The sequence below is a fragment of the Egretta garzetta genome, unplaced genomic scaffold (assembly GCF_000687185.1).
Source record: "Egretta garzetta isolate BGI_Z169 unplaced genomic scaffold, ASM68718v1 scaffold163, whole genome shotgun sequence".
NCBI classification, from domain to species: Eukaryota; Metazoa; Chordata; class Aves; order Pelecaniformes; family Ardeidae; genus Egretta; species Egretta garzetta.
In genome coordinates, this window is record NW_009259308.1 from 5,551,988 (window position 1) to 5,576,226 (window position 24,239).

The 24,239-nt window shown below is 40.8% G+C and overlaps 1 protein-coding gene across 3 annotated transcripts in view; it reads right to left on the reverse strand.

Moving 5' to 3' along the window:
• Nucleotides 1–24,239, reverse strand: part of NFIA (nuclear factor I A) — a 263,401-nt gene that overhangs the window by 102,077 nt on the left and 137,085 nt on the right. For all 3 annotated transcript variants that reach the window (XM_035891763.1, XM_035891764.1, XM_035891762.1), the window contains exon 4: nucleotides 10,074–10,139. In XM_035891763.1, the coding sequence (XP_035747656.1) occupies nucleotides 10,074–10,139 (66 nt within the window). The remainder of the gene's footprint in view (nucleotides 1–10,073; nucleotides 10,140–24,239) is intronic.

The following is a 24,239-nucleotide window of genomic DNA, read 5'->3' on the forward strand; positions in this document are numbered from 1 at the left end:
GAGGGGGAGAAAGGGAGAAGGCAGAGGGATGATATAGTTTACAGCACATACTCGGCAGTAACTCCCAACTGTCAAACTTCAGCATTTTGTTCAGTTGCAACAGTGGTTAACAAAAAAATGTTAAGACAGCAGACATGAAATGCACATAGTAAGCAGCACATTTAATCAACTGGCACCTTTCTACCACCCCACCGCCAAAATCTATCCGGACACTATCACAACCCAGAAAAAAAGTCGTATAACTGAAGATACGGCACTGACGGGACAAAAAGGAGCAGAAATGAATAACATGAGCTGTGGTAAACAACTTGTGGTGCCCTTTGTGTGCAAGATAACAATAGAAGAGTTAAAGGAGTATGTTTACAAGAGTGGCTCACTCGCCTCACCTTCCTCCTGCCCCTTTTCGCCACACTCGCTACGTTGCTCCTGGGAAAATATTTGCAAACCATTGCAAATAAAAGTCGTCTTCTCACTTTCCAAGAAACAGATCTGGTATTTTTCCATTTCAGTCATGCTACGGCCAGGCTTCGGAGGGGATTTTATTCTCGCAGCTCTGTAAGAGTCACCCTAAACTTTCTTTCCATTTCCTATCTAGCAACTTTTGCAATTAAAAAGTAACATCTGCAATTAAAAAATACTATCTGATTAGCTATAGAAGGGATGAGGCTTTTTCTGGGAGCCAAAGTGCCCTCCCTTGACAACCGCAACAGTCCAGCATACAGCTTTCAGGAGCTGTGCATTGCTCTTCAAGTGCACCTCTTTGCTCATGTACACAACTTCAGATTTACAAAATGAAGGCTACTTGGAAAGCACCTGATTAACCCATGAAGCTGCAGTATACGCAGATATATAGATTTTTTCTGAGTGTGCAAACCAAATCTGAGTATGAAGGCTGGAATCTATTTGAATAAAAATCACCTCGTACCTGTAAAACCAGGTATGATTCATCCAGGCACTACACAACACGCAGAAACCAGAGGAAGGTGTGAAATAATGACATGCATTTTCATAGTCTCTATGTACATTTGGTAAGGCCTAGAGTCAACAGAATACCCCCTGCATCGGTCAGGAAGTCAGAAAAAAAGAACCCATGAGCATGAGCGAGAAAGCTCGATCCCTTAGTGCAGCTCTCGGTGGTGGCCCGGCGCTACACTGACATTCATGGCCAAATGAACCAAGCTCTGGCTGAAGCAGCAGAGATTTAGATGCTGATGGTCCCAAATACGGTGAAGCATAAGTGTGTAAGTAGGAGCAAAAATACGGTTTATCACAAAGTGCCAGGCTGGCTGGGACTCGAATCATGGCGGACCTCTGATGCTTTGGGTGGACTTGTTGAGCAGTAGAAAGATGTTCCCCCTCGGCTGCCGGAGACAGGCAGTCTGCCACCACCACCGCACCGCCACCGCCTCCACCTCGAGTGGGAGAGGAGGATGCTGTGGCCAGCCGGCAAACGCTGCCTTCAGCCCCTTCTGTCTCCTGCAGCTTGCACAGCAAGAGAGCCAGCGCTTCAGCAGCTCATCTGCAGAGCACAGCGACTGGCACACATTTTTAACTTTCAGTGGTTTGACCACAGAGGGCAAAATTTTGGCCAGGGAGTGCTTCCGATTGCATGAGAGGAGCAGCGAGTCAGGCTGGATTTTGCTGTTGCGATCTCTGAGTGAAGGGCTCCCACTCACTTCAACAGCCGACTGGCACTGCTGCAAAGAGACACTACCTAAATAGATGTGAAGTAATGAATACTTCGGATAAGCGACTGATTTCAGAGTGTGCTTTTATCCACAGGCCCTGTATTTATAGTTCAAGCCTTTTCAATTAATACGCACACCCTAAAAGAATTAAACTACTAATTATCACATTTTACCGTGGTTCACAGAACTTTCATCAGATCTAGTAAATGAAATCACGAGTTCAGCAGAAGAAGCTTTACTGCGCCAAATTATGTCAAGGGTATATCATGTTGATAATAAAAGATCACTTGGTTGGAAGCCTAACCTAGAAGGTTGGGGAGGCGTAAAAAGTTCACATTTTGGATCATGCTGCTCTGCTGTGGGTGTTGTGTGTTTTTTTTCTTGGTTATTGTGGAAAGCAATTTTCCTGCAAGTAAAATTTTCCCTTTGTCTTACATTGCAGGCATTAGGAAATTCTTACATCGAAAGACAAATAGATAGGTTTGGAGTTTTGTTTTGCAAGTTAGGCCTTGGCATCACGTTCTCTTCCCACTAGTAAACTCCCCTCTCTACTGGACAGAAAATTAAAACAATGCCCATACCACAAATAAACTCCTTTCCCTAAGTGCCCAGCTTCTTGGTGGGCAAGCGTGGTATTCACAAGCATCCTTCAGCCTGTGGTCCGCTCAGGCAGTAGCAATTACTCTGATGCAACACAACTCTCAGCTGTTAATTAAACAGCAAGTCTCTCAAGAAGACATACCAAAAAAACCCAGTTGTAGTGAAAACTGGAGATTGCTCACAGTTCCAGCTGCCCTGGCCAGGACCCCAGGAGGACTGGCTAAAGTTAGCATCAAGGCACCTCTCAACATGTAAAGGTGGGATGCTGGTAGAAGGGTCTGGCATGGGGGCAGAGCCTTGCCATGGCTGCCTGCCCCCAGCCTGGCGCTGTGGCAGAGGAGGGGGCAGCAACCTGGCACTGCCGTGGGGCAAAGAAAAGCCTTGGCCCTGCAGAGCACAGGAGGGAAACATGCCTCACTGAGGCACGGGAGCTTCTTAGGAGGGGGCTTCTGGCCAGCCCGTTTCCCAGCTGCCCTCTAGATGGCCCTTGCTGTTATCTTGTGGATAAATATACGCGGAAAGGAATGGAACAGAGCAACAGAATAAAAATATATTTTGAAATGACTTAGAATAATCGCAGCTGTATTTATGCACCTTATTCACTGGAAAGGTTCATTGCCTTTTTCCTGTACACACATATGGAGAAATAAAAATATATACTCTAGCCACATTTTTATTTCTCCTTTCCTTTCCAGCATTCAGCCACTCCAAGTGTAATGAACGTTTCATGTCTTTCAAGCACTGCTTTGTCATGCTATAAGCATTCATTTCATGCTTTGAATTTTTCCTGTCATACTTGCCTTGGATGAATTTTTTGTGGGAATGCTTTGCTTGTGAAGGTTAATGGTTAGCAGCAGTGAAAACTGAAGTCCTCTGTCAAACCTCAAGTCTCAAACACTGCAGGTCACTGATGAGAAAGGCTCTCCTCTCGGCCCCAGCAGAGGCTGCAGAACTGACCCTGATTGATGACCGCGTATCTCGCCTGATTGACAGTCAACACCCTTCGCTGTTGCCGTCACAGGGTCCCCTCAAGAGAGTGCCAGCTACTGATAAGCAGGCTAAATCCTGAGCCTAGCAGAGGACCTGCTAAATCATGGAAATGGTGTAGCTGTGCCTCACAATCTGGACCACAAAATCATTTGACTTTGAGCATGAATCTCAATGAAAATATGGTAATACAGGGAAAAATGGTGTTTTCTTTCCTAATTATACAGACGCTTATTCATGACAGTCATGAAACTGGCTGGGAAATACAGCTGGATGTTGCAAAGTTTCAGTTCTAGACTATTACGATTAAAATACTGTATTTCTAGTTCTTGTTGGAATCTATCTGTAATGAAATAAGATGAAAAAAATGCAAGACTAAATCACACATAAGTTAAGATTATAACCAGACAGATCTGCTTTTGTTTCCTTGGGAAATGCTGGCTCTCAGAACTGCATACATGCACTTTCAGGGGGTGATGAAGCACAGGTTGGACCTCATCAGACCTTTGTCAGCTGATGGGTCCTGTAAAGAGTCAACCGCTGATTCTGTCCAAACTACAGGAAGGCAGAAGAGACTGGCCCTACCAGGGTTGCCCTGCTCGACCATAGCTTTCAAGCCTGGACAAAGTTCTCCATTGCTGTTCCCGGCAGACAACATGATCCGTAAGGGTGCAAATCCGTTCAGAATTTGGTCCTGGCAAGTTACAAAGGTGCAAACAAGCTGACATCACCAGGAGCTTTTGACTTCAGCACCAGCTATGAGATTCCTTATTGAAAATGCTAAGGGCTTTTTTTTTTTAAAGCTTTTTCTGAAGCAAAGTTAATTTTAGATTAGTCCCTCAGGCTGTGATAACTCCTCAGTGTTGCTCTGTAAACAAGAGAGGAGAGTCTTCTTGCATTTATAAGATTCTGATGCAAATGATCCCATGAACAAGAACACTAATAAAAGTTGCCATTACTGTATTACCCTGTTTGCAACTGTAACTGATAGAAAACTTTCTCTGCAAGGCTTGGTTATCTGCTCCAAATGAGGTGTTTCAGGAATGCTGGTCCTCTGAGACAATGTACTTTCTAACAGTACCGGTTTCAGCATTGTGTGTTCACAGAACTGGTCATGCCCATGTGCTCCTCAGGTGGGAATGAAGGGGCCTACCCAAGGACAGCTGACCCTCCAGACATGACAAGTCCTGCTGCACTTGCAGCACCTCCTTGGTAAGTGTAAAAGCTGGTTGGCATCAAATTCAGTTGCAGCTGAGAGAGCTCGGGAGGCAGCTGGGCTCCTCCTGAAGTAGTGGAGATGGGAGGTTAGGCATGGCCTGAGAAGAAGGGATGGCCTCGGAAGGCAGTCTGGTTTTACTAGTTAAAAATTTGGCTGTTAAAGGAATTGGAGGTCTCAGCTACCATTTAACTTACAGTGCAGTTGAGCAGTGGGGACAACCACAAAGAACAGTTATGTTTTCTGCCCGTCTCAACTTGAGAGGAGGGTTTGAACAGTGAACTCTGCATCCAAGAAGAGCGCCTAACCCTCAGGCCAAGCAGGCACCACTTCTGCTGGCTGAAGCTACCCCACTGCATGAAACAAGAATGCCAGGTTTTGGGACCAGAAAGAAATCATATGAAAAGGGGCTGGACTCTGCAGCCTATTAGTTAAGGCAGAGAGGTCGTTCCACAAGCTGCTTTTGCATTTTACCAGGTTGCACATAATCTCCTCCTTCCTTGCAGCCAAAGCTGTGTTATGGCTGCCATGACCAGCCTTGCCTAGAGAAGACGAAAAGGAAACTTCTCTTTGCATATGTTCCCACTACTGCCTTCTCTTCCCGCTCCCCCCTCCCCAGCTTGAGGACCAGAATTTCTTCCTTTATGTTTTTAGGCATGGAAAAGTAAGCATATACTTAAACATTTTTTTAAGGTTTAATACTCAGGTCCAGCCCTACTTAAGCAAAGAATTCACAGATGATATTTACAAGTCCAGTGTAATTACTGCAGGGTTGAAAAACAAGTTCTGTGAGTTACGGTACATCATTGTTTTTCTTTTTTCTTTTTTTTTTAATGTTACCAAGAACAATGTGCCTTTCATTTCCTGCAGTGCTGTTAAGGTACTTGCAGCTCAAAGCAGCAAGAATACATTAAAACTAAAAAGCATTTGGTCTGGGCATTAAACATTTTTATTTTTTAAAGAAATGCCTTTCCCTCTACAGAAATTGTTCGAGCAATGAATTTGGCACACACTTGTAATCAGCTGTAATAATGAGTGCTGCCTCGCTCACTTGAAATGGGAGAATTTACCAACTTCTTTAAAAAGAATTTGTTAATCCACAATTAAAGTGGTGTGCTACCAACTTTGAGTTATCAAATCACAATGCCACATGCTCGAGAGACACCAGTTGTCTGCAGAAAATGACACAGCGTTCTTCTGCTTTACACAGCACACTTCGTGTGTACCTTTACGCTGCAGTTATTAATTCGCCAGTACTACCGCATCAAACACAAACATCGCCTGCTGGATGTCTGACATCCATTTACTGACAGCAGTAACACAGCGCTCTACCACAATTATTAACCAGTTTGTGCTACACCCTCCTTGCCTTTCTCCAGAGTTAAACTCCTGCTGGAGCGGAGCAGGATTTGACTTCTAATATTCTATGAATCTCTGAAAGCTGGAATCACAAATATCCCCACTTTGCAGACAAAAAGACTGAAAAGTTTTCCTATAAAAGTTTAAAATAATCCTACTTACAAAAAGAAAATCTATCTGATAGCTGTTTCCATGACTGAAAGAAAGAATAAAAGCCCTAGAGAGAGTCCACAGCAGTGCTGAGCTGGGAATTCAGTTGTTCCTGATCCCCAGGCATGCAGTCACTTCACTGCATCAGACTAGCCATTTTGTCATCCTCAGTTCACTGAAAACTAGTTTGTTTGTAAAATACAACACCAAACCAGTGCATTTAACAAGCTTTTAAAATCAATAACCTTTTTTTTTTTGATTGGGTGAATTGCAAAATCACTTTGCGGTGCCAACTGAAATGAAGCTTTTACATATCATTAGGCAACTACAAAAGTGGGGAATTTTCCACACGGGTGTTCCACCCAGCTGGTCAGAGAAAAAACTCATTTGAGCAAAATATCAGGACATCAGAACATGCTCCTGCCTTTCAAATGAAGTTGCTGGCCTCTTTCATCATCCCTCCTGCAAATTTCCTCACCCACATAACAAACAGACCGATTCTGGGTTTTCTTCCTCTCCCCGAGAAGCTCTTTCCCATGCTAACAGACCTGAGAGACAGCACCACCGTGCACTGTGCACACCATTCGGTTACGTGTTAGCTTTATCCCCGGTTCCAGGACAAGACATCTGGACCTTCGACCATGCATGCATGAACGAGCCCTGTCTCACCTGCAGGTTTGCTTTTCATGATCACCATGCTGGATCTCCCTCTCTAGAAAAAAATAAATGCTTAATATTTCTGTAAATTTTTGCAGTAGTGATTGGGTAAGAGATTGCCTGAAAACTATCCTGGCTTAACGAAGGCTGAAGAAAAGGCTCGAGTTGGTGCTAAAGCCACCACTGAGAGCAGAAGATATCACCATCTTCTCTGTGTGTGATGATTCTGCTCCAGAAAATGCAACTGTAAAGCCCACTAGAAAAAAAGAAGAGCCTTTAAAAAAGAAAAGCTTTCTTTCCCATGAACTTCACTTTAACGAATGTTAGACATACAGGCTTTCCAAAATAACACATACAATTTAAAATGACAAATTAAAATCTGTAGTAGGAGGCCTTCTTTTTCAGGGCTGTATAGTTGACCCTTTTGAACCTACATTACTCAAGGTATGCAAAATATATGTGTATAATAAATAGCTCTAGAATTTATGGAGTGGAACAGAAAGGATATTAACAGGCAAGTAGAGAGGCTGTATAACCCTCACAAGGCCTTTAAAGATTTATTTTTTTAAAATGAAGGAATGCATGGATGTAAAAGGTAGTACTTAATCGATACACTTCTTTGTGCCTTCCAGAAACACATGCAAAATGATTCCAAATCTGCCCTCAATCTGGTCATTCTGCTGTTAGCGTCAGTGGGAATAAGATTATTCACAATACTATTTTTCTTTGATTTAAAAAAAAAATTCCTCTCTGTGTGGGCTCATTCCCACTCTCAGTAAAATCAATTACGAGACTTCCATTGACTCCAGAGGGATTTGGATCAGGCCCTGTGGAAGTGGGTCTACAGCAAGTGCAGAACAACGCAGTTAATATGATTTATTGTGTCCGTTTCTGTGCGTGCAGTTTTTCATTTTCTAAAGCCTGCAGTTTTGCTTTCATCCTCACGTTCAGTAGATAAGAGCTGCAGATCTATGTTGATCTACACACTGGGTACACTGCAAGCTGGGGGCTGTGTGTGCTGAGAATGAGCTCAGCGTCTGCCCAGGGGGAGCAACCCCTTTAGGGCCAAGAGACTGCCTTAGATGCATTTGTAAAGAAAATCTCCCACACAGGCACTGAAAAAGGTGCGTAATCAGTTAGGAGGCTTCTGCTGTCGTGGGGAAAAATACCCTTTAGTAAAACTGAGAAAAAGCAAAATCTTTTTCCTGTTTATTAAAAAAAAAAGTACCTTTTGCAGGTCACTGGTAAAGTTCCAAGAATTCACTAAAAGCTTGTTTTACAAGGAAGACTCAGGCTCCAAATCAGAGATATTTCATTTCACTAGGCTCTTACAGATTTTACATTATTAAACACTGACATTACTGCTTTTCGGGGCGGTTGTTGAGTAACAGGCTTCCTTAAGACTAAGAAACTGCAGGGTAAGAAGAACTGTGGTTTAATAGCTGTGAAAGAATATTATCTAAACACGAAATAATAACATGCTTGGTGCCTAATACATTCTAAATTAAAATACGATTTAATAAACACAGGCAACATATTCCCCACAAAAAAATAGCAGAATTGGCAGAACAAAAATCACAGTTTAGTCAGTTCTTCTCTTAACCTCGCAATCCTTTGGCTACAAATTAGAATTTCTGTGAACAGGATTGATAAGGGAAATTAGGCACTGTCTTTCAGAAAAAAACCAGAAATATTCTAAGACAGTATGTTTAGAGATGAGCAGCACAAAATCTATCAAAATATGAAACCTTACATATTTCAACGGGAGGAAAATACAGGAACCTCAAAAGCCAAAATCTTACCAGCCCAATAAGCCCTATGTTCTATGTCCTATGATGTGTGCTGGTATTTTAAAGTTTTTTATGTACCTAAACCTCTTCTTCCCTTAATTCTATCTGCCGTTTAAACCCTGATCCAAATGCAGCCTGGATGTGAATGCAGCCCTTCAACCTCACTCCCACTTGCAGCTTGTTTGGTTGCTAGTAAAGTCCCCAGAACACACACTGAACACATGTACAGCTGTAGGGATTTGAGGCAAAAGCAGTTAGTTGCTCTGTGAAAAGGCAATCACAGTTGTATTATTATAGATACAATATTTCTCCATGAGATGGATTTACATATCCCAAAAATGGTGACAGGTTTTAGAGAGAAAAACCCTTCACACAAATTCTTTTGTGTGTGCACAGTAGACCCGAGTACAGCAGATCCCCCATCTACATTTAGGTCTTATAAAAAAAATCTGGTTATGAATTAAAAAAGTAAAGAAAAACTATTAAAAATAATCACTTTCACTTTGGGAGCCGTTATTTCTAAGTTCTAAATACCAACAGAAAAACAAAACTCAGTTGTTGATGGGCCAACAAAAATTGTTGAGGTCTACCTTACTTAAACATAAAATGGAAGAGAGGCTGTTCCCTTACACACTTACTTACACTTTCACATACAGTCCCTACAGAAATTTGCTATTATCGAATGGGTTTTTTTCAGGCTGCTTTACAAAGCAAGCCATTGGTTCAGTAGAAGCTATTGCTTCTACTTTAAAACTGCCCCAGTTCAAAGAGTTATCAGTGTTCCCAAAAGTCACAGTCCTGATGCTACTTCCAGATAAGCTCAAGCCGCTGCCACCTGAAACAACGGTACTGTGAACATACAGAGGAGAAGGAGCAACAAGCTCTAGTTGAGCCTCCCTGCTCCACTTACCCGTAGTACCTACAACCTTTAAAGCACACTGATAAAAAAATTCAGACAACGCCAGTAGCACCTGTATCGACCCCGCAGCGGGTACCTGTCTGAGCAGCTGCTGTGTTTATAGGTGTGCAGTCCTGCCCTGAAACCGAAATATTTGGGAGCGTTGCTGCTCAGTTTTGTTTAGCAGATTTTAGCAGTAGAGAATGGGTCTGCAGAAACATATTTCAAAGCAACCATTTTGTTTCGCAGGACTATCTGAGATCCTGCACTCTAAAATGATGGCTGGCCACATACCGAAAGTTAGGTACTTCAGTGTGTCATGTGAGAGCATCAATAAACAAAATGAAGTTAAAAGCACATAGATAAAAATGAAAGCGATGAAGCACACACCCCTAGGGGGTCATGACTCACGGCCCAGGGATTGAAAGCCTTTGCTACGGAGGAATAAGGATAAGGCTTGCATACAGCAGGCTCTTTAATGGCATCTCCCTAATTAAAATTATTTTTAAAGGAAAAAAAAAAGTCTCTCTCCAGGACTGGAGAATCAAATGCTACCTTAGATTAGTGAAACAGTAGCATTTTAACTATGAGGAGAGTACACAACCTATCTGTAGCTATCCCATGTCAATTATTCTGAATAATCTTTTTATATCAGACATAGGAAAAAAATCTTTATAAATATGGGCTGTTTTAATATCCCAAAGCAGGAGCAGCAGGTAAGAACTTACCATTTTCTGGCTGGTCCTTAATATCAGCTTCACTTGGCTGGCTGGGACTTTCAGATTGACTTGAATCTGAAAAACATAAAATACAGCCAAAAATTACAGGGTCTGCTGTGGAAAATAGATCAGAGGCGCCAGACTTCCTCAAAAGGCTGAGAGTACAAACTAAGGACAGGAGTGTTGCACTAGGACATGATAATGCAAAAGTCCTGTGCCTAGGTAATATTTTTGCTAGAAAAAAAAAAGGGAATTTTGTTTATGGCACTACACAGAGTGCTTGATGTGTGTGTTAGCATAAATTAAGCTTTGAGAATCCTTCTTTTTAGAGAAGGCATATTTAAACTACTCTCCTACATGTTTTTTATAATGCAGCCTCTATGTTGTATACAAACCAGAGCCTTAATCCAACACATAGTAAAGTCTCAAAACATATTTTCAATCAGGCATATAAAGGTAACTAAGCAACACTACAAAGTCGTGGAGATTGTTGTCTACACATTTCTGGAACAAAACCTGCAAAACTGATAGAAGAACTGATTTTCGTCATACTGTCACAGTGGTTACAGTACTACGAGATCACTGAAACGTGAGGCTTTGCCCCTGATTTGCAGTGGTATAAATGAGACCAGATACTGGATGAACTGCTTTAGAACTTGTGCAAATAATGGGTGCTACAAACTCCCAGCTAACACTCTCCAACGAATGCAATTTATTTGCCTAAAATAATAAAATGACCTATAAAAGGCTATGTGTAAATATGAGTATTTTGCATTTTTTTACACATTATTAACTCTACTTTATGTGAAGATGATTGCTCTTTGGTTCAAAAATTATTCTTAGTACAAGCTTTAGTCAAACACTGTTTTCTTTCTTAATTATTTCTATCACTATGAAAAGGTCCCATTACCTGTATGGAAAATATTTTTTTTTTAAAAATCCCTCAAATTCCTGTTTTCACAATTAATACCAATAGAAAAAGATTTCTGGTTTTTTTTCCTCAGAAATAATTCAGTAATTTATTGATCCCATTTAAAAAGTTTTTGCTGTGAAACGGAACTTAGGAAATGAAACCACTTGCTACTGCACCAAAACCACCCCCAATCGTGGCAAACCTATTTTCTGACTTCACCTTGACTTTGCAGAGTTTAGAATTAGCTGTCTGAAATCTGACCACATTTCAGTGAGAAGTCAATGCAAGATCAAAAGGTCATGACACTTAACTGTGATTAAATTGAAAATCTTACTTCTGTTGCAACAGAGTGATAACACCACCCCTTCTTTTTCTTTGAGGTATTAATAGCACTGGAAGAAGCAGTACTACTAGTGACCTTGGGTCAAGCAATGCTAATTTATTGCTTTAAAAAGGTTCCTTGCTTTTAAGCAAATGAAGATTTTAATTACTGCAGAGCACTATAAAGAAAATGCCTGTTTTAAATATTCAAATTTTTTTTACCTGCTGACTGTATGCATTAGGTATCATTCAGAAGCTTAGAGGGCAATCTTGTATAAATTAAAAACTACAAGTAAAAAAAAGTGCTCACAAAACAAATTTTGATAAAATTCAGAATATAAACATTGAGAATACTTAGCAAAGAACGCTTCAGTCCTGATACTTCTTTAAAATCAATTACATTCTCCTAAAAAGTTATTTTTCCCAGTGTGTCCAGAATCCATTTCCTCTCTTTTGTATTTATTATTTTTAATAATTTCTCCAGTGAAGCTCAGTGAAAAAAATTATTCTCGCTTCTGCAATTTTGTTTTAAATATTGATCTTCTGAGTTATCTTTAACTGAAGCTCAAATCAGTGACAGCACATAAACTACCGCGTAATACGCACAGTGCTGTTATATTCTGGACACTAGATTTTGGCAAGAAGTTTCATGTTTCCGATACCGCAAAGGTAGAAACAAAGGTAAAATATTAGGAATGTAAAATATTTAGTTAACATTCAAAGTCAACATTCAACGGATTTCATTTTACAGGGTAGGCATTAGGCTTTTGCTTATTTTTCAGGTTTTTCTTTTCCTCCAGCAAGCCATGGTTCAATCAGTGTTTGGGCTTTATGTTTAAAGAAGGGTCAGAATTCCACATAAATTCATATATTTGAAAAAGTTATTGCAGAAATATGGGACTCAAAGTATGCTTTCCTTTCAAAATTTTAAACAACCCAGTGAAGCAGCGAGAGGGACGGGGGCTCAGTGGCAGCCGCAGGAGCTGGGCTCGGCGCTGATGCTCTCAGCCCCCAGCCTGGCACCCTCACTCCCCAGCACGGCCCTGCAGCCGGTGGGCAGCACACAGAGCGGGAGCTGCTCCTGGATTTTGAGAAACAAAGTACTTTTGTTTGCGTTGAGTGCTGTTTTTCCAACACCAAAGCTAGTGGCACAAGAGAGACTCTACCGGCCGTAGGACATTTGTTTGCATACTGAATCTTAACTTTCTTCTTTTATTACTCTGGCTACTGCGATAACATTTTTCCTAATTCTGTTTTCCTGCAACCCACCCCTTCTGCTGAAATTAAATATTAATTTCTAAAAAATACAACGAAGGCTTTAAGCACTATTCTTCATGGAGAGGCACGGGGCAATAAAATGCAGGGCGAGGTAGAATTAAAACCAATCTATATTGCGGTAGAGATCACGGGAGGCTACCGAAAACATGTACTGGGCAAGCGTATGCTCAGCATTGTTATGCAAGGTGGCATCTTGTGGAAACCCCAGATAAGAAGACTGAGTTAAGGCACTTAGCCAAAATGTTTATATGCAGAATTTTGCTTCCCTGATTTTATTCAGATGCCGCAGATGATCCGGTACATATAAATGTGCCGCCACATGGTTAAGGGATTGGCAAAATCAGAGCCGTTGTATTTTACAGTCTTGCCTAGGACGAGAGAGTCTTGCTCAGCCTCCACCGCTCGCTCTCTGCTTTTTCAGCAGTTGGCAGTAACTCCTGTCGGGGCTTTTTTGTTGTTTTGCACATGGAAACTTTAAAATTCCAGTTTTCTGAATGTTTAGTGTTTTGCGGGCTCGGCTACAACAGGAGGGGGAATGTCTGTCCTGCTGAGTCAGTTAGCCAAACAGGTGACCGGAGGAATAAATTAATTTTTGCCCATACATAATTGATATAAATGGAAGATCGTTTTCATAAGCATTTGCATTAAATCAATAAAATCACTTACTATAGAGCAGTTTAACAATTCATCTGATTTTCTCTTTTCTATATATTTGATAGCCACTCTGCAAAACAGTATACACTTTATGCCTATTTTCTTTAGCAACAACACTGCCAGTTAAATTCTACCACCTGCAATAATTAGAGCCATTGGAAAACATACAAAACAAAATATACAGTAGATGCGAGCCCCTCTTGAATCCACGGCCCCCTGCGGCAACGAGTTTCATTGGTGCCTTAAGCTAAGGCTGGTAGGAAGCCAAAGAATCTGTATATTACAATAAAGTGCATGTTATTAAGGGGAGGATTTAAATGATTTCAGATGGAGTTGGAAATATTATAGTGAGGAACCACTATTAAGATTGCTGATTTAAAAAAAAAAATCACCAAGGAATCTAGTTTTATATTTAAGGAAGCTTAACCTTGAATAGCACAATGGGTTCTATTTGGGGGCTGTTTTAGTTAAAGAAAAGTTAGTGGTTGGAATTTTTAACCCTGAACTAGCCGGAGTTAGCGGGACTGTGTACACTGGAGTCAAGGTTACTGGACAAGAGAAGCTTAAGGGGATGTGGTATCAACTGTAATCATGGGGAAACTGGATAAAAAGCATGTCGAAGCTATTTTACTCTCTACTTCCAAGAATCAAATATGATTAAGGGATAAGGATAAAAAAGCCCCCACAAAACACGCTAGTTTTTCCAAAGTAGCATTTCGTACCGCGTCTCTATTCTCTGTTCCTTTTTGGACCTGTTTCTTAAGCATATGCTACCCCAGCGCGACCCAGGTGGTCACGCCCGAGACCCAGGTCTGCCTGATCTCAAACCCTAAGCAGGCAGGGACCTTCAGCTCCAGGATGGAAGCTCTAGACTTTTCAATATGCAATTTTCCTTTTCAGCTACAGTAGGAGTGCGGCTCCAGCCGGGCTGCACGACGGCTGCGTGGAAGCAGGGCTCGTGGCGCTGGAAGGGAGCACTCCATTGTTTGGAAAGAATAAAACCTTCCCAGGAAAGTCTGGCCCGTGGACAGGACCAATGTCAACAGACTGACAATGTTGTTCTTTTTTGTAGACCGTGACACAGGCGGTGGAGAGTTGTTACACTCCTCCACCAAAAAAGCCTGCTTCAAGTGTCATGGCACTTCCCAGTGCTAAACCGCTTCATGGCTACCTGGCTTTGGAGAAACGGGACACTTTCTTGGGCGCTCGCACTTTCTCGGCACGCCGTGTTTTCCACGGTGTGCTGAATCCAGCCTAGCGTGGCAGTGACCTACAGGGACCGGCCTTACTGGCTGCTGGTCTGCGCAAACGGAATTAACGGGTGTCAAGATTATTTTTTACCTATGCAGAGCCAGTCCCCACCAGAAACTGAGTCCTCGCTAAGCAGCCAGCGTGCTAATTCAGATGCAGTTGCATCTATCCTCTAAACAGTAAAGGTGATCCCCGCATAGTGGAGAAAAAAAATCACCGGCGGTGCCAGATGAGCAAGGCTGCGCTGCCACTGCCCATGCTGAGCCTGCTCTGCAGCTAAATAAAGCGGGCTCCCTTCTCTCCGCTGCCAGCCCAGCACCTCGCAGAAGCACCGCAGAAGTGCACAAGTTAAATTTTCCATTCATATCATGTTTTAGGGGGGGGAAATATTGTATAATAAACTGACATATTTTATTCAAGTTTCAGAGTCCTATTTGTAATAAAAAATTTATATGGCTGGGTTGTGTTCATGCAATAAATTTTTCATCTATAATTTTGGGCATGGATTCTACCAAAGATTTATATACGTTAAAAAAAAAAAAATCTAAATCATGGTCCTTTATATACAGTCTTACATGGTGAGCTTAAGGGATTTACAAACAGAAACCAGCACCAGGACGGAGGCTTTTTTACACTCACTTTCCCTTCATTATACATTATAATATAAACACATAGGGATTGCTGCATATATGCTACAATTATTATTTACGGCTACTTTGGTGGCTACTACTATTTCTTTTAAGGAAGGCCTGGCTCTCCGTTTAACTCCAGCCATCGCTTTCAAGTCAACTTTTATAGGGAGTTCAAAGTGCTTCATTATCATACACCTCACCGTCACACATGTACATATCCGTACCAGATTTCCAGTTTTATTTTATACTCCCCTGTACAGTACACCCCATCCCCGCAGCTCACGAATAAGGTTCTGCAGTGGTAAAATCCCTACGGTGCCAGCCTGTTTTTTTTTTTTTTTATAAGGCGAGGACTCTTAATTCCTGTACACTGGGAAAGAGATTATCTTTGATAATGGAAATGTAAATCAAAGCTTGCTGTTGTTTATTCCAGACAGACATTTGTGTGTTAAGTCTGTTTATCAGGCAACACTTTGTCTAAGCCAGGAAGTAGTCAGCCTTTGTAACAAGATGTATGCAAATGATTTTCCCATGAGCCCTTGCCACAAAACTTTTGTGGCAAAAACCCTCCTTGTTACTTCACCAGTAAGACGCTCCTAAGCTACCCCGTAAGTAGACTAGCAACAAAACAGCTAGCTAGACTATGCTGATGAGTTTGAATGAGACCAAAACATGTGCCCACAGTCTGTTGCTCGGTATTGTAAGCAGACTTTGTGTATTACATCTGTTTATCAGGCAACACTCTGTCTGCTGGGGCGGCTTTGTACCAAGGTAGATGCAAACAAAGACCTCCGCAACTCCCCGGCTAACTTTTTTTGGACGCTGAAATTCCCAATTACTTTCCTTGTCGTAGGAAATAAGGACGTGAAACTTCACCGTCAGGCTGCGAGACCCTAAAGCTGTATCAAAATGGTTTCATTTTAAATCAACTTTCTTTGTTCTCACAAGCCCATAAATGATTTACTGCTATCGTGTGATAGCCTAGAATGTGGGGAATCTGTGTATTCCCATATTTGTTCCTTGATATTACAAACAAGTATTTGATTCACTTCTAAATGTTTGTTTTTAAAACAGTTTACAGCCTTTGATTCCTGCTTACTGATTCATTTCTGGAACATTTTCTATTTATTCCTTTGCAGTAGCAAACGTTAATTTTGACTTAATTCAAATTGTCATCAAAGGCTTCCTTAAGAAATCCCACAGCACAGATTTTATTTGTTATAATAAAATATTCTTAAAGTAAACATCATGCGACTGTGTTTTTTTAATTCCAAGAGATACAAAAATCCGTTGCCCAAAGGATTCAAATTGGTTCAGCCCTTTTTCCTAGACAAAATAAACACTTTAGGACTTTACTTGTTTGTATTCTCCTCAGTGGTGCTGTATGCATCACCAGCTAAAAACAAAGAAACTTTTAGCTGCTCAGACAAAATGCAGAAGCTCCCCAAACAACGAAGCGGGGGGGGTGGGGAAGCATTCAGAAAGTCTGACAGTCCATTCAATATAGGGATGATGGCCATAATGCATCCAGGGTCCCCTTGCTAATTAAATATGCATTGGCACAGTTTTGATCGATGCAAGCCATGGATCAGATGACACACCTGCAAAATCTTGAGCCCAGAGCTCCCAGGAAAAGGAAAATACAGGCTGTCTCCTTATCTTTGTTTTCAAAGGCTCTCAATTTCTGTGCTTAGATATCTAATTTAATTCTCTCACCCCTCAGCAAACTGGATTAGGAAAGTCAATACTGCCATTGTGCATCGACAGGAACACACAGCTTTCCTTTTATTCAATTTAGCCATGACCTTTAGACAAAGATAATGACAACTGTCTAAAAGTAAGGTAAGGCCTTAAGGAAGACCCTGCAGCGGGGCCCCTCTCGTTTTCTGCGGCTTCTCCGCTGGGAAGAGCCCACCAGATATGGAGCAAAATCAAAAATAAATTTTCTCCCCAGACCGCAACGACTAGCTTGGTGGAGTGGCACCCTCGGCCACGAAGGGCTCCATCCCACCCCGAGGAGCTGAGACACTTCGCTGCCGGGGCGGGAGGGCGGCCGGACCCTTGCGAGCCATTTGCCGAGAGGTGGCAACGTCTCCGGAGGAAGCGCGCGTGCCAACAGTAAGTGCCGAGCACTTGCACGACGAGGGACTGCGCTGTCCTATTTTTCCTGTGGCTGTTAGGGAAACAGTGAAATGGAAGGGTCAGGCAAGTGTGGGCGGGACGGCGGCCGGACCCTTGCGAGCCATTTGCCGAGAGGTGGCAACGTCTCCGGAGGAAGCGCGCGTGCCAACAGTAAGTGCCGAGCACTTGCACGACGAGGGACTGCGCTGTCCTATTTTTCCTGTGGCTGTTAGGGAAACAGTGAAATGGAAGGGTCAGGCAAGTGTCGCCGGTAGCACTAATTTCTAATTTCTGGCTCCCATACTTGGGAGGAATTGTAATCCTAGAGCTAAGTGCACAGTATGGAGAGCCGCACACAATCGCGCTTTGCTGCGGCAGAAGGAGGAACCGGCACGCCAATTTTCCTGGAGCTGAGCTGAAGCCAATGGAAATGACATTACTTTCCAATAGGTCTCGCATCAATATTTTTACCAGCCTTCCTACATTAGATAGCATCTTTCTAATACATCTGTAAGGAAAGGACAGAGAACATGCTCTAAGCTAACGAACAGCTATCAGACAGTAATCCACTTTGGTACCTACAGATACAGGTTGTACCTGAATCAGTCATTTAGGCATATAAAAATTCATATTCATTGAGCAGCCCAGCTCCACAAAATGTTAGCTTCCATGCTGCACAATGTTTAATTCTGCAGTATTTTTTTAGCTGCATTTAAAAATATACTTGGCATTTCTAGCTGTGGACCAATATTTTTCTCATGTCTTTTTATACAGATTTGGAGGGAAAGATATTTGTAATGGAAAAAAATATGTGCAAAGTTGGATTGCTAAGTTTCTGTAATCTTGGGAAATAAAAAAAAGCAGCCTATATAAGAGCTACAAGAAACCATATGGATCAACAAGAGCTGCCCTCATATCCCTGGGAAATATAAATTAACCTACATTTCATCATCATAAACCCCAAAATAAAAAATCTAATTAGAGTCTCTACCCTCAGATTCACTTCTAGAAAATTTGCTTATCCCCCTCACAAAATGATTTACAGTTCTTACACCCATTTCTTCAGAGTGATTTAAATTTATTGAATCATTTCAATTTTTAGAGAGCTTCCATTTGGATCTGTATGGGTTTCTAGACATATGCAGTGCTCAGTTATTTAAAATTAATTGCAGTACAATAATTTTAAATTGCTTCACACTATACGAATCTCAAGTGCTTTGAAATATTTGAACCATTCTATTTAGAAGCCATCAAACTTCTGAGCACATGCATCAAAGAGTTGTTTTAAAAGCCGAAGGGCCATACTGATGATCCCAAAGTGCAGGTGAGCATGGCTCTGGGCATGCTCAGTGCACACGGATCTGAATTTATAGAACAATTCAACAAATTTTGCCCGAATGTCAATCTTTAATTAACAAAAACGGATTCTGTAATAATTTCAAACCACTAAAAAATTTCTAAAACTAGAAAAGCACTGTTATAAAATAATGGCATACATTAAAACTATTATTACTTCTAATGTATATTTATAGAACATCCTTTTATCCTGGAAATTAAAACATCTTATTAACATTAAACTAAGCTTTACAATACCTCTGTGGGAAAGGTGAGCATAACTATGCCCACTTTACACAGGGATGAAAGAGGCACATAGAGGTTAAGTGATTTACCTTCAGAGGCACAGTTACTAAAAGGAGTAAAAAGCACGGGGCTGAGCTCTCAAGCCGCTGCTCTAGATAATAAAGTATCATTCCCACCAATACAGCCATTACAATGGCAACGGCACTGACCGCTTAGGAAGCCTTGAACTACATTATATAGAAAATTACTTCTTAGAGTGGATCCAAAGTCACCTACAAGGGATATTTCCAGTCACACTCAGCTTCTGTTTCTCTTGCCCTTTTTTTTTTTTTTCTTTATTAGGTATTTTGAAAAACAAGAAATCATTTCTACATTTCTCTCTGGAGTATTTTCTAACTCAGTTTAACAATAACAACAGTATTTAGGGTGACTAAATAGCTGGTTTTGCAATGCCTGACTTCATGTATAAAGGCAAGTGAAGATGAAACTGTGATGAGCAGATCTGGTAGCTTTGGTCAAAGTCTCCAGGTCTGCTTCTATGCAATTTTACATTGATGAGTAAACCAACATCAGCAAAGCAGGATTATGTCCACCATATGGTGAGACTCCACTGGCAGTAGTACAGTCACCCAATTAATCTCTATCCCCCACCATCCCCTTGTTATTTATTTATTGTGACAAACTCATCCTTATGGGACCCAAGGCAGGGAGCTGCATATTCCCAGGCTATTCTCATCAGTGCCCATCCTCATTCTTTATCCACACTGCCCAAGCCGTAGCTGGCGGTCAGGCACCACTCCTCTGGCCAAGACGCATGGTGCTACAAGGTCACGACCAAGGAGGCTCTCTAGATTTTCCGTAGCAGACAGGAATAAAGAATTGTTCAAACTTGCCCTCCATCAAAAAGCCAAATAAAACCCACTCCCTGACAATGAGCACAGCTGCCTTAAACTGCTTTCCAAAGCTCGCCTTTTCAACATCATTCGAATAACCTTACTGTTTCTGGAGACCATCAGAGTGTTCATATATTTCAGTCTGTGCCTTCTTGCTAAGTTCTCTCTGCAGCCAGAGCTGTTCAAGACTTTGTCAGCCAGCAAAAACAAAGAAAAACCCTCACCAAACCAACAAACTGGGCAAACCCCCTGATCTCCTCCTCACTTTTCAACCTCTCCCACTTCTCCTTCTCCTAAAGTACAGGTGTAAAATTTTCCTATGATTAACCGAAAATTCAGGTAGGAATCTATACATCAAACAGAATAAAGAATACCTAAAAAAGGAACTAATATCTCAAAGAATAGGCCCATTTTCCCTATTAAGGATTATTCTATTTCACTCAGGGAAAACCGATGTTGATAATAAAAATGAGTGACTATTTAAGGAATAAACAAAAGGTGGACTAATATTCCATGGAGGTTTTGTCAATAACAGATTAATATGAAGTTATGGATGGGGCAATCTGAACTAAGTTTAGGTACTATTTTTTTATTATGGATCTATAATAGCAGCCCCATTTTCACAACTCTCTTCCATTTTGATGTACCTGACACCTTTCCTCTTGGCTCCCATTTCAGCCCCTGTTAAGTACATATTTGGTTGTAGTGGCCAATTTTTTTTTTTTTTTCTGGCAGGTGTCTTTTCCTTGTTCTGTGCACTCTCAGGAGTTCAACGTGGCATGTGAAAAATTTCCATTTCAGGTTTTCTTAAGCTTTATGCAAAATTAAACTGCTGGCAAAAATACATAGATATATAAAATTATACAGCAGAAAAAGCTGCTCGATAGTTCCCTTTCCTCCATCCCTACCTTCCTCTCTCTTGCCTCTTTTTCTGAAAACAATTGCAGAAATATTGCCTTTCTCGAACTGAAAAGTCAGAGGATTTTGCCCGCAAAGAATTGCCACTGATTGCCGCTCCGTGGATATGTTTCTACTCTCACAATATTGTAGACTGCGAAGAAGAACAGAGAATTACCATAAAAATCAGGACGCGTTTTGTTGCATCAGTATCATGTTGGCATCAACAACATAGACTCGGGCAGAAAAAAAAGCAGCCTTTTGGTAGGCAGCCTACTTGTTCTGTGTTTCTGCTGTGTTTGTAAGCCAGGCAAGTGGAAGATAAAGTTAAAACTCAGAGAAGTAAGATCCTGCAGGCTCAGTACAGAGCCACCACAGTGAGTTACAGCAAAATCTAAGGTATGATGGCCATAAATAATGGAGAAATGGAACTGTATCTACATCTCAAAGGACAGTGGATTATTACAAATATATGAAAGAGTTGGGCATATACACAAACACACACACCCCCCTATATATATGGTAGGATTCCCTCCCCCCACACAACCATTGGAAAAAATTAAGCTTAATGTGTTGACTCTGAAAATACAACCTAAAATCCATTTTCACTTGGTTTCAGTGCTGCAAAACTAAATTTTGAGGAAGAAAATTAAACCCAGAAAAGTCCAGAGCTCTCAAAACATGTAACTACACTGTGTAGACAAAATTTTAATCAAACTTTTAAAGCCATGGTTATGATCTGATGAACAGACAGCTTGACTTGATTACATTTTTAAGTTTCAGTTTCTATTTCTGTTTTAAGATGAAAAAGATCATAGAGTGTCAGAAATTTGAATACTGAATAGCAAAAGCTCTTGCAGGTTTAGAAAGCATATAGAAAAGCTGGCAAAAGAAAACGCTATTCCATTGCCACCATCTGCTTTCTGGCATATTGAAGAAACTTTACTAACAGCAACATTTTCTTGCATTAGAATATCTGCTAATTAGTTTTGTTGTAAATTTTTTTTTAAATTACCTTTTACACAGAAGGCAAATAGCCAGTTTTTTTGGCTGGCTACACCTTACACCACGTCTGATAACATTTTCACATTAAGTTCAGTTTACCTCACGTTTTTTCTATCAAAATCCTATCTTCAGCGTAGTCAAAGCCTGCAAAAACTTTGCCTTGCTGAGACTAAAGAAAAAAACATCAAACATACGAAGTGTTAAAAATCGCTGAATAACTCAAAGGAAAAAAGATAATTTTGAAGGCGTTTTGGCTGAAATCTATTTTCCTTTGAATTGCATGAGTGTTTTAAAATGTTAAAAACACTACAGAGTGACTAATGAATGTAAAAGAATGATAAAGAGTATGGGTCCAGTTATCAGTGATGTGCCTAAAACAAAATAATTTTGGACAGTCTGCCATGCAAATATTGACTAAAATGTCATAAATAATGTCTGCAACAAAGGGAATCCTGCAAAGGAATACTCTGTTGTACTTAATGGATCGTAGAGTGTGCCTTTTAGCAAGCAGCAAGTTACAGAGCCTGAAAACTTCAGTTGGACAAAAAAAGCTAAAATTTCCCAGATAAAAATATTACTAATGGTTTTAGGTTTTTTTTTTTCAGAAACAGACCTTCTAAAAAGTTAAAGATACAGAGATACATTTGGAAAATGGCTCACTTAGAAGTTGACTTCTCAAAAGAAATAAAAGAGTTGTCCAAAAATTAAAGAACAGACCAAACATAACTACTTCATTGACTTATGACTATTTCCTCTGCCATTTGTAACAGTATTTTCACCCATTTATTTGCCAGGGCACGGGTTCTTTGCAGGTCTTTATCATATTGTACTAAAATAAAATGCAAATAATTAAGTCTACCACTGCACTGGGCCAGTGCAGAGAGACAGCAAAGATTTTGTTCAAGCACTTCTTAGGACCTAATTCCGTCTCGGTTGCGGAGTCCAACTGCACTCTGCGTGTAGAGTTAGAAATAAAGATGCATTCTTGCGAGAATGATCACAGCACAGAGCACAGTTTTTATAACAGACAAAGTAGGCAGGAAGGGCTCAGAAACTACTTTCAAAATCTCAGCATTTTAGTAACTTTATTACTTTTTTAATAGCGTTACAATATAAAGTCAAAATGAGGAACAACATGGGAAGCTGCATTAACAACTCCAGTTTACTTGCATCTACACTGACATATTGTGCTATGTGTAATCACAAACAACCCAGTCACTTTTTCTGAAAGTCTACTAAAAAAATTAAACAATCAGGGCTACACTGAAACCTTCTGCATGTGTTTTCAAAAATTTAATTTCTGAGAAAAATTTCACAGCCACCGAGATGACAAATAACAAAGATATTTTACATTTCTAAAGCATCTTTCATCCAAGATCAAAGAACTTCCTCAACATGAATCTCAAAATACTCCTTTGAAACAGAAGTACTATTAAACCTATTTTATCTTTATCTAACTTGATCTATTTTCTTTATAAAATGCTAGTTACTGTAGTATCTCTCTAGGCAGAGCATGACTCTATAGGTTAAGTAACTTGAACAGAAATACTTACTAGATCAGTGGCAGAATTGACAACGATCATGTTCAGGAGCCAAGAATCCTAAACCCTTCCTCCTTCCTAGGCTAATTAAAAACATGGATATGCAAACCAACTTAAGGAGAACAAAAAAACCCCTCTACTGTCATGGGATTGAGATGCCACCAAAGTAAGTGAAGTATCTGGAATCAGCAGGCACATAAAACAGCTGGTAGGAAAATGCTGTTGCAGTGTAGGATAGATGGACAGTTCGATAGGTATGAGAGGGGAATAAAATTATATCTGAAGAGAACGAGCACACATTTGCTATTTTCAAAACTTTTTGGAAAAAAACAAGTCAAACTTTCTTAATGAAGATGAAAAGTCTGCCCACTGAAACACACACAGCCCAGTGAGAAAGGGAAACGCCGGCAGACAGAAGTGCTGCCTGCTCTCCTGCAGAGGCTGTCGCTGCGGAGGCTGACGCCCCGAGCTCAGAAGGAGCAGGGGTTTACTGGCTGCACCACGGGTCACCCACAAAAACATTGGTGGGGTATGGGGCAGGGTCTGAGGCTGAAGAATTTGTTTAACACTAAACTTACGATTATTTAAAAATAAATTACAAGCTGTTTTACAAACCATATAATTCAGACACTGGGCCAAGCTTACTCTTGACATAACCCAACTGGAATTACAGTGGGAATAAATTTAGCGTGGTATTTTCATAAGGCTCCTTTTCTTATCATTCCTGCAATCAGGTCGTATGTGTCTATAAATGATATTCTCATGTCTGCTTTTGTAACATGTTATCGACTATGTTCTGCCGCTTCAGAAAGCAACGCACGCTCTGTGAATGTGCGCAGTACCTACTTTTGATAAAAGCAGCCCCCGTTTTGAGAGGTGTGGTTTATAATCCTTTGTGGTTTTGCAGCAGAGGAACTGTTGGACAATGAAGAAAAACATTTCAGCTCCCCTGAAAGTTTGACTGTTCCTTTTCAAACAATACAACACAAGATTTGGGACATACTGCTGACACAGCAACATCAGTGCCTCAAAGAAACTGTGGGAAATGTCAAATTTATGGTCCTATGGGTGATTGGTGGAAGGTTCCC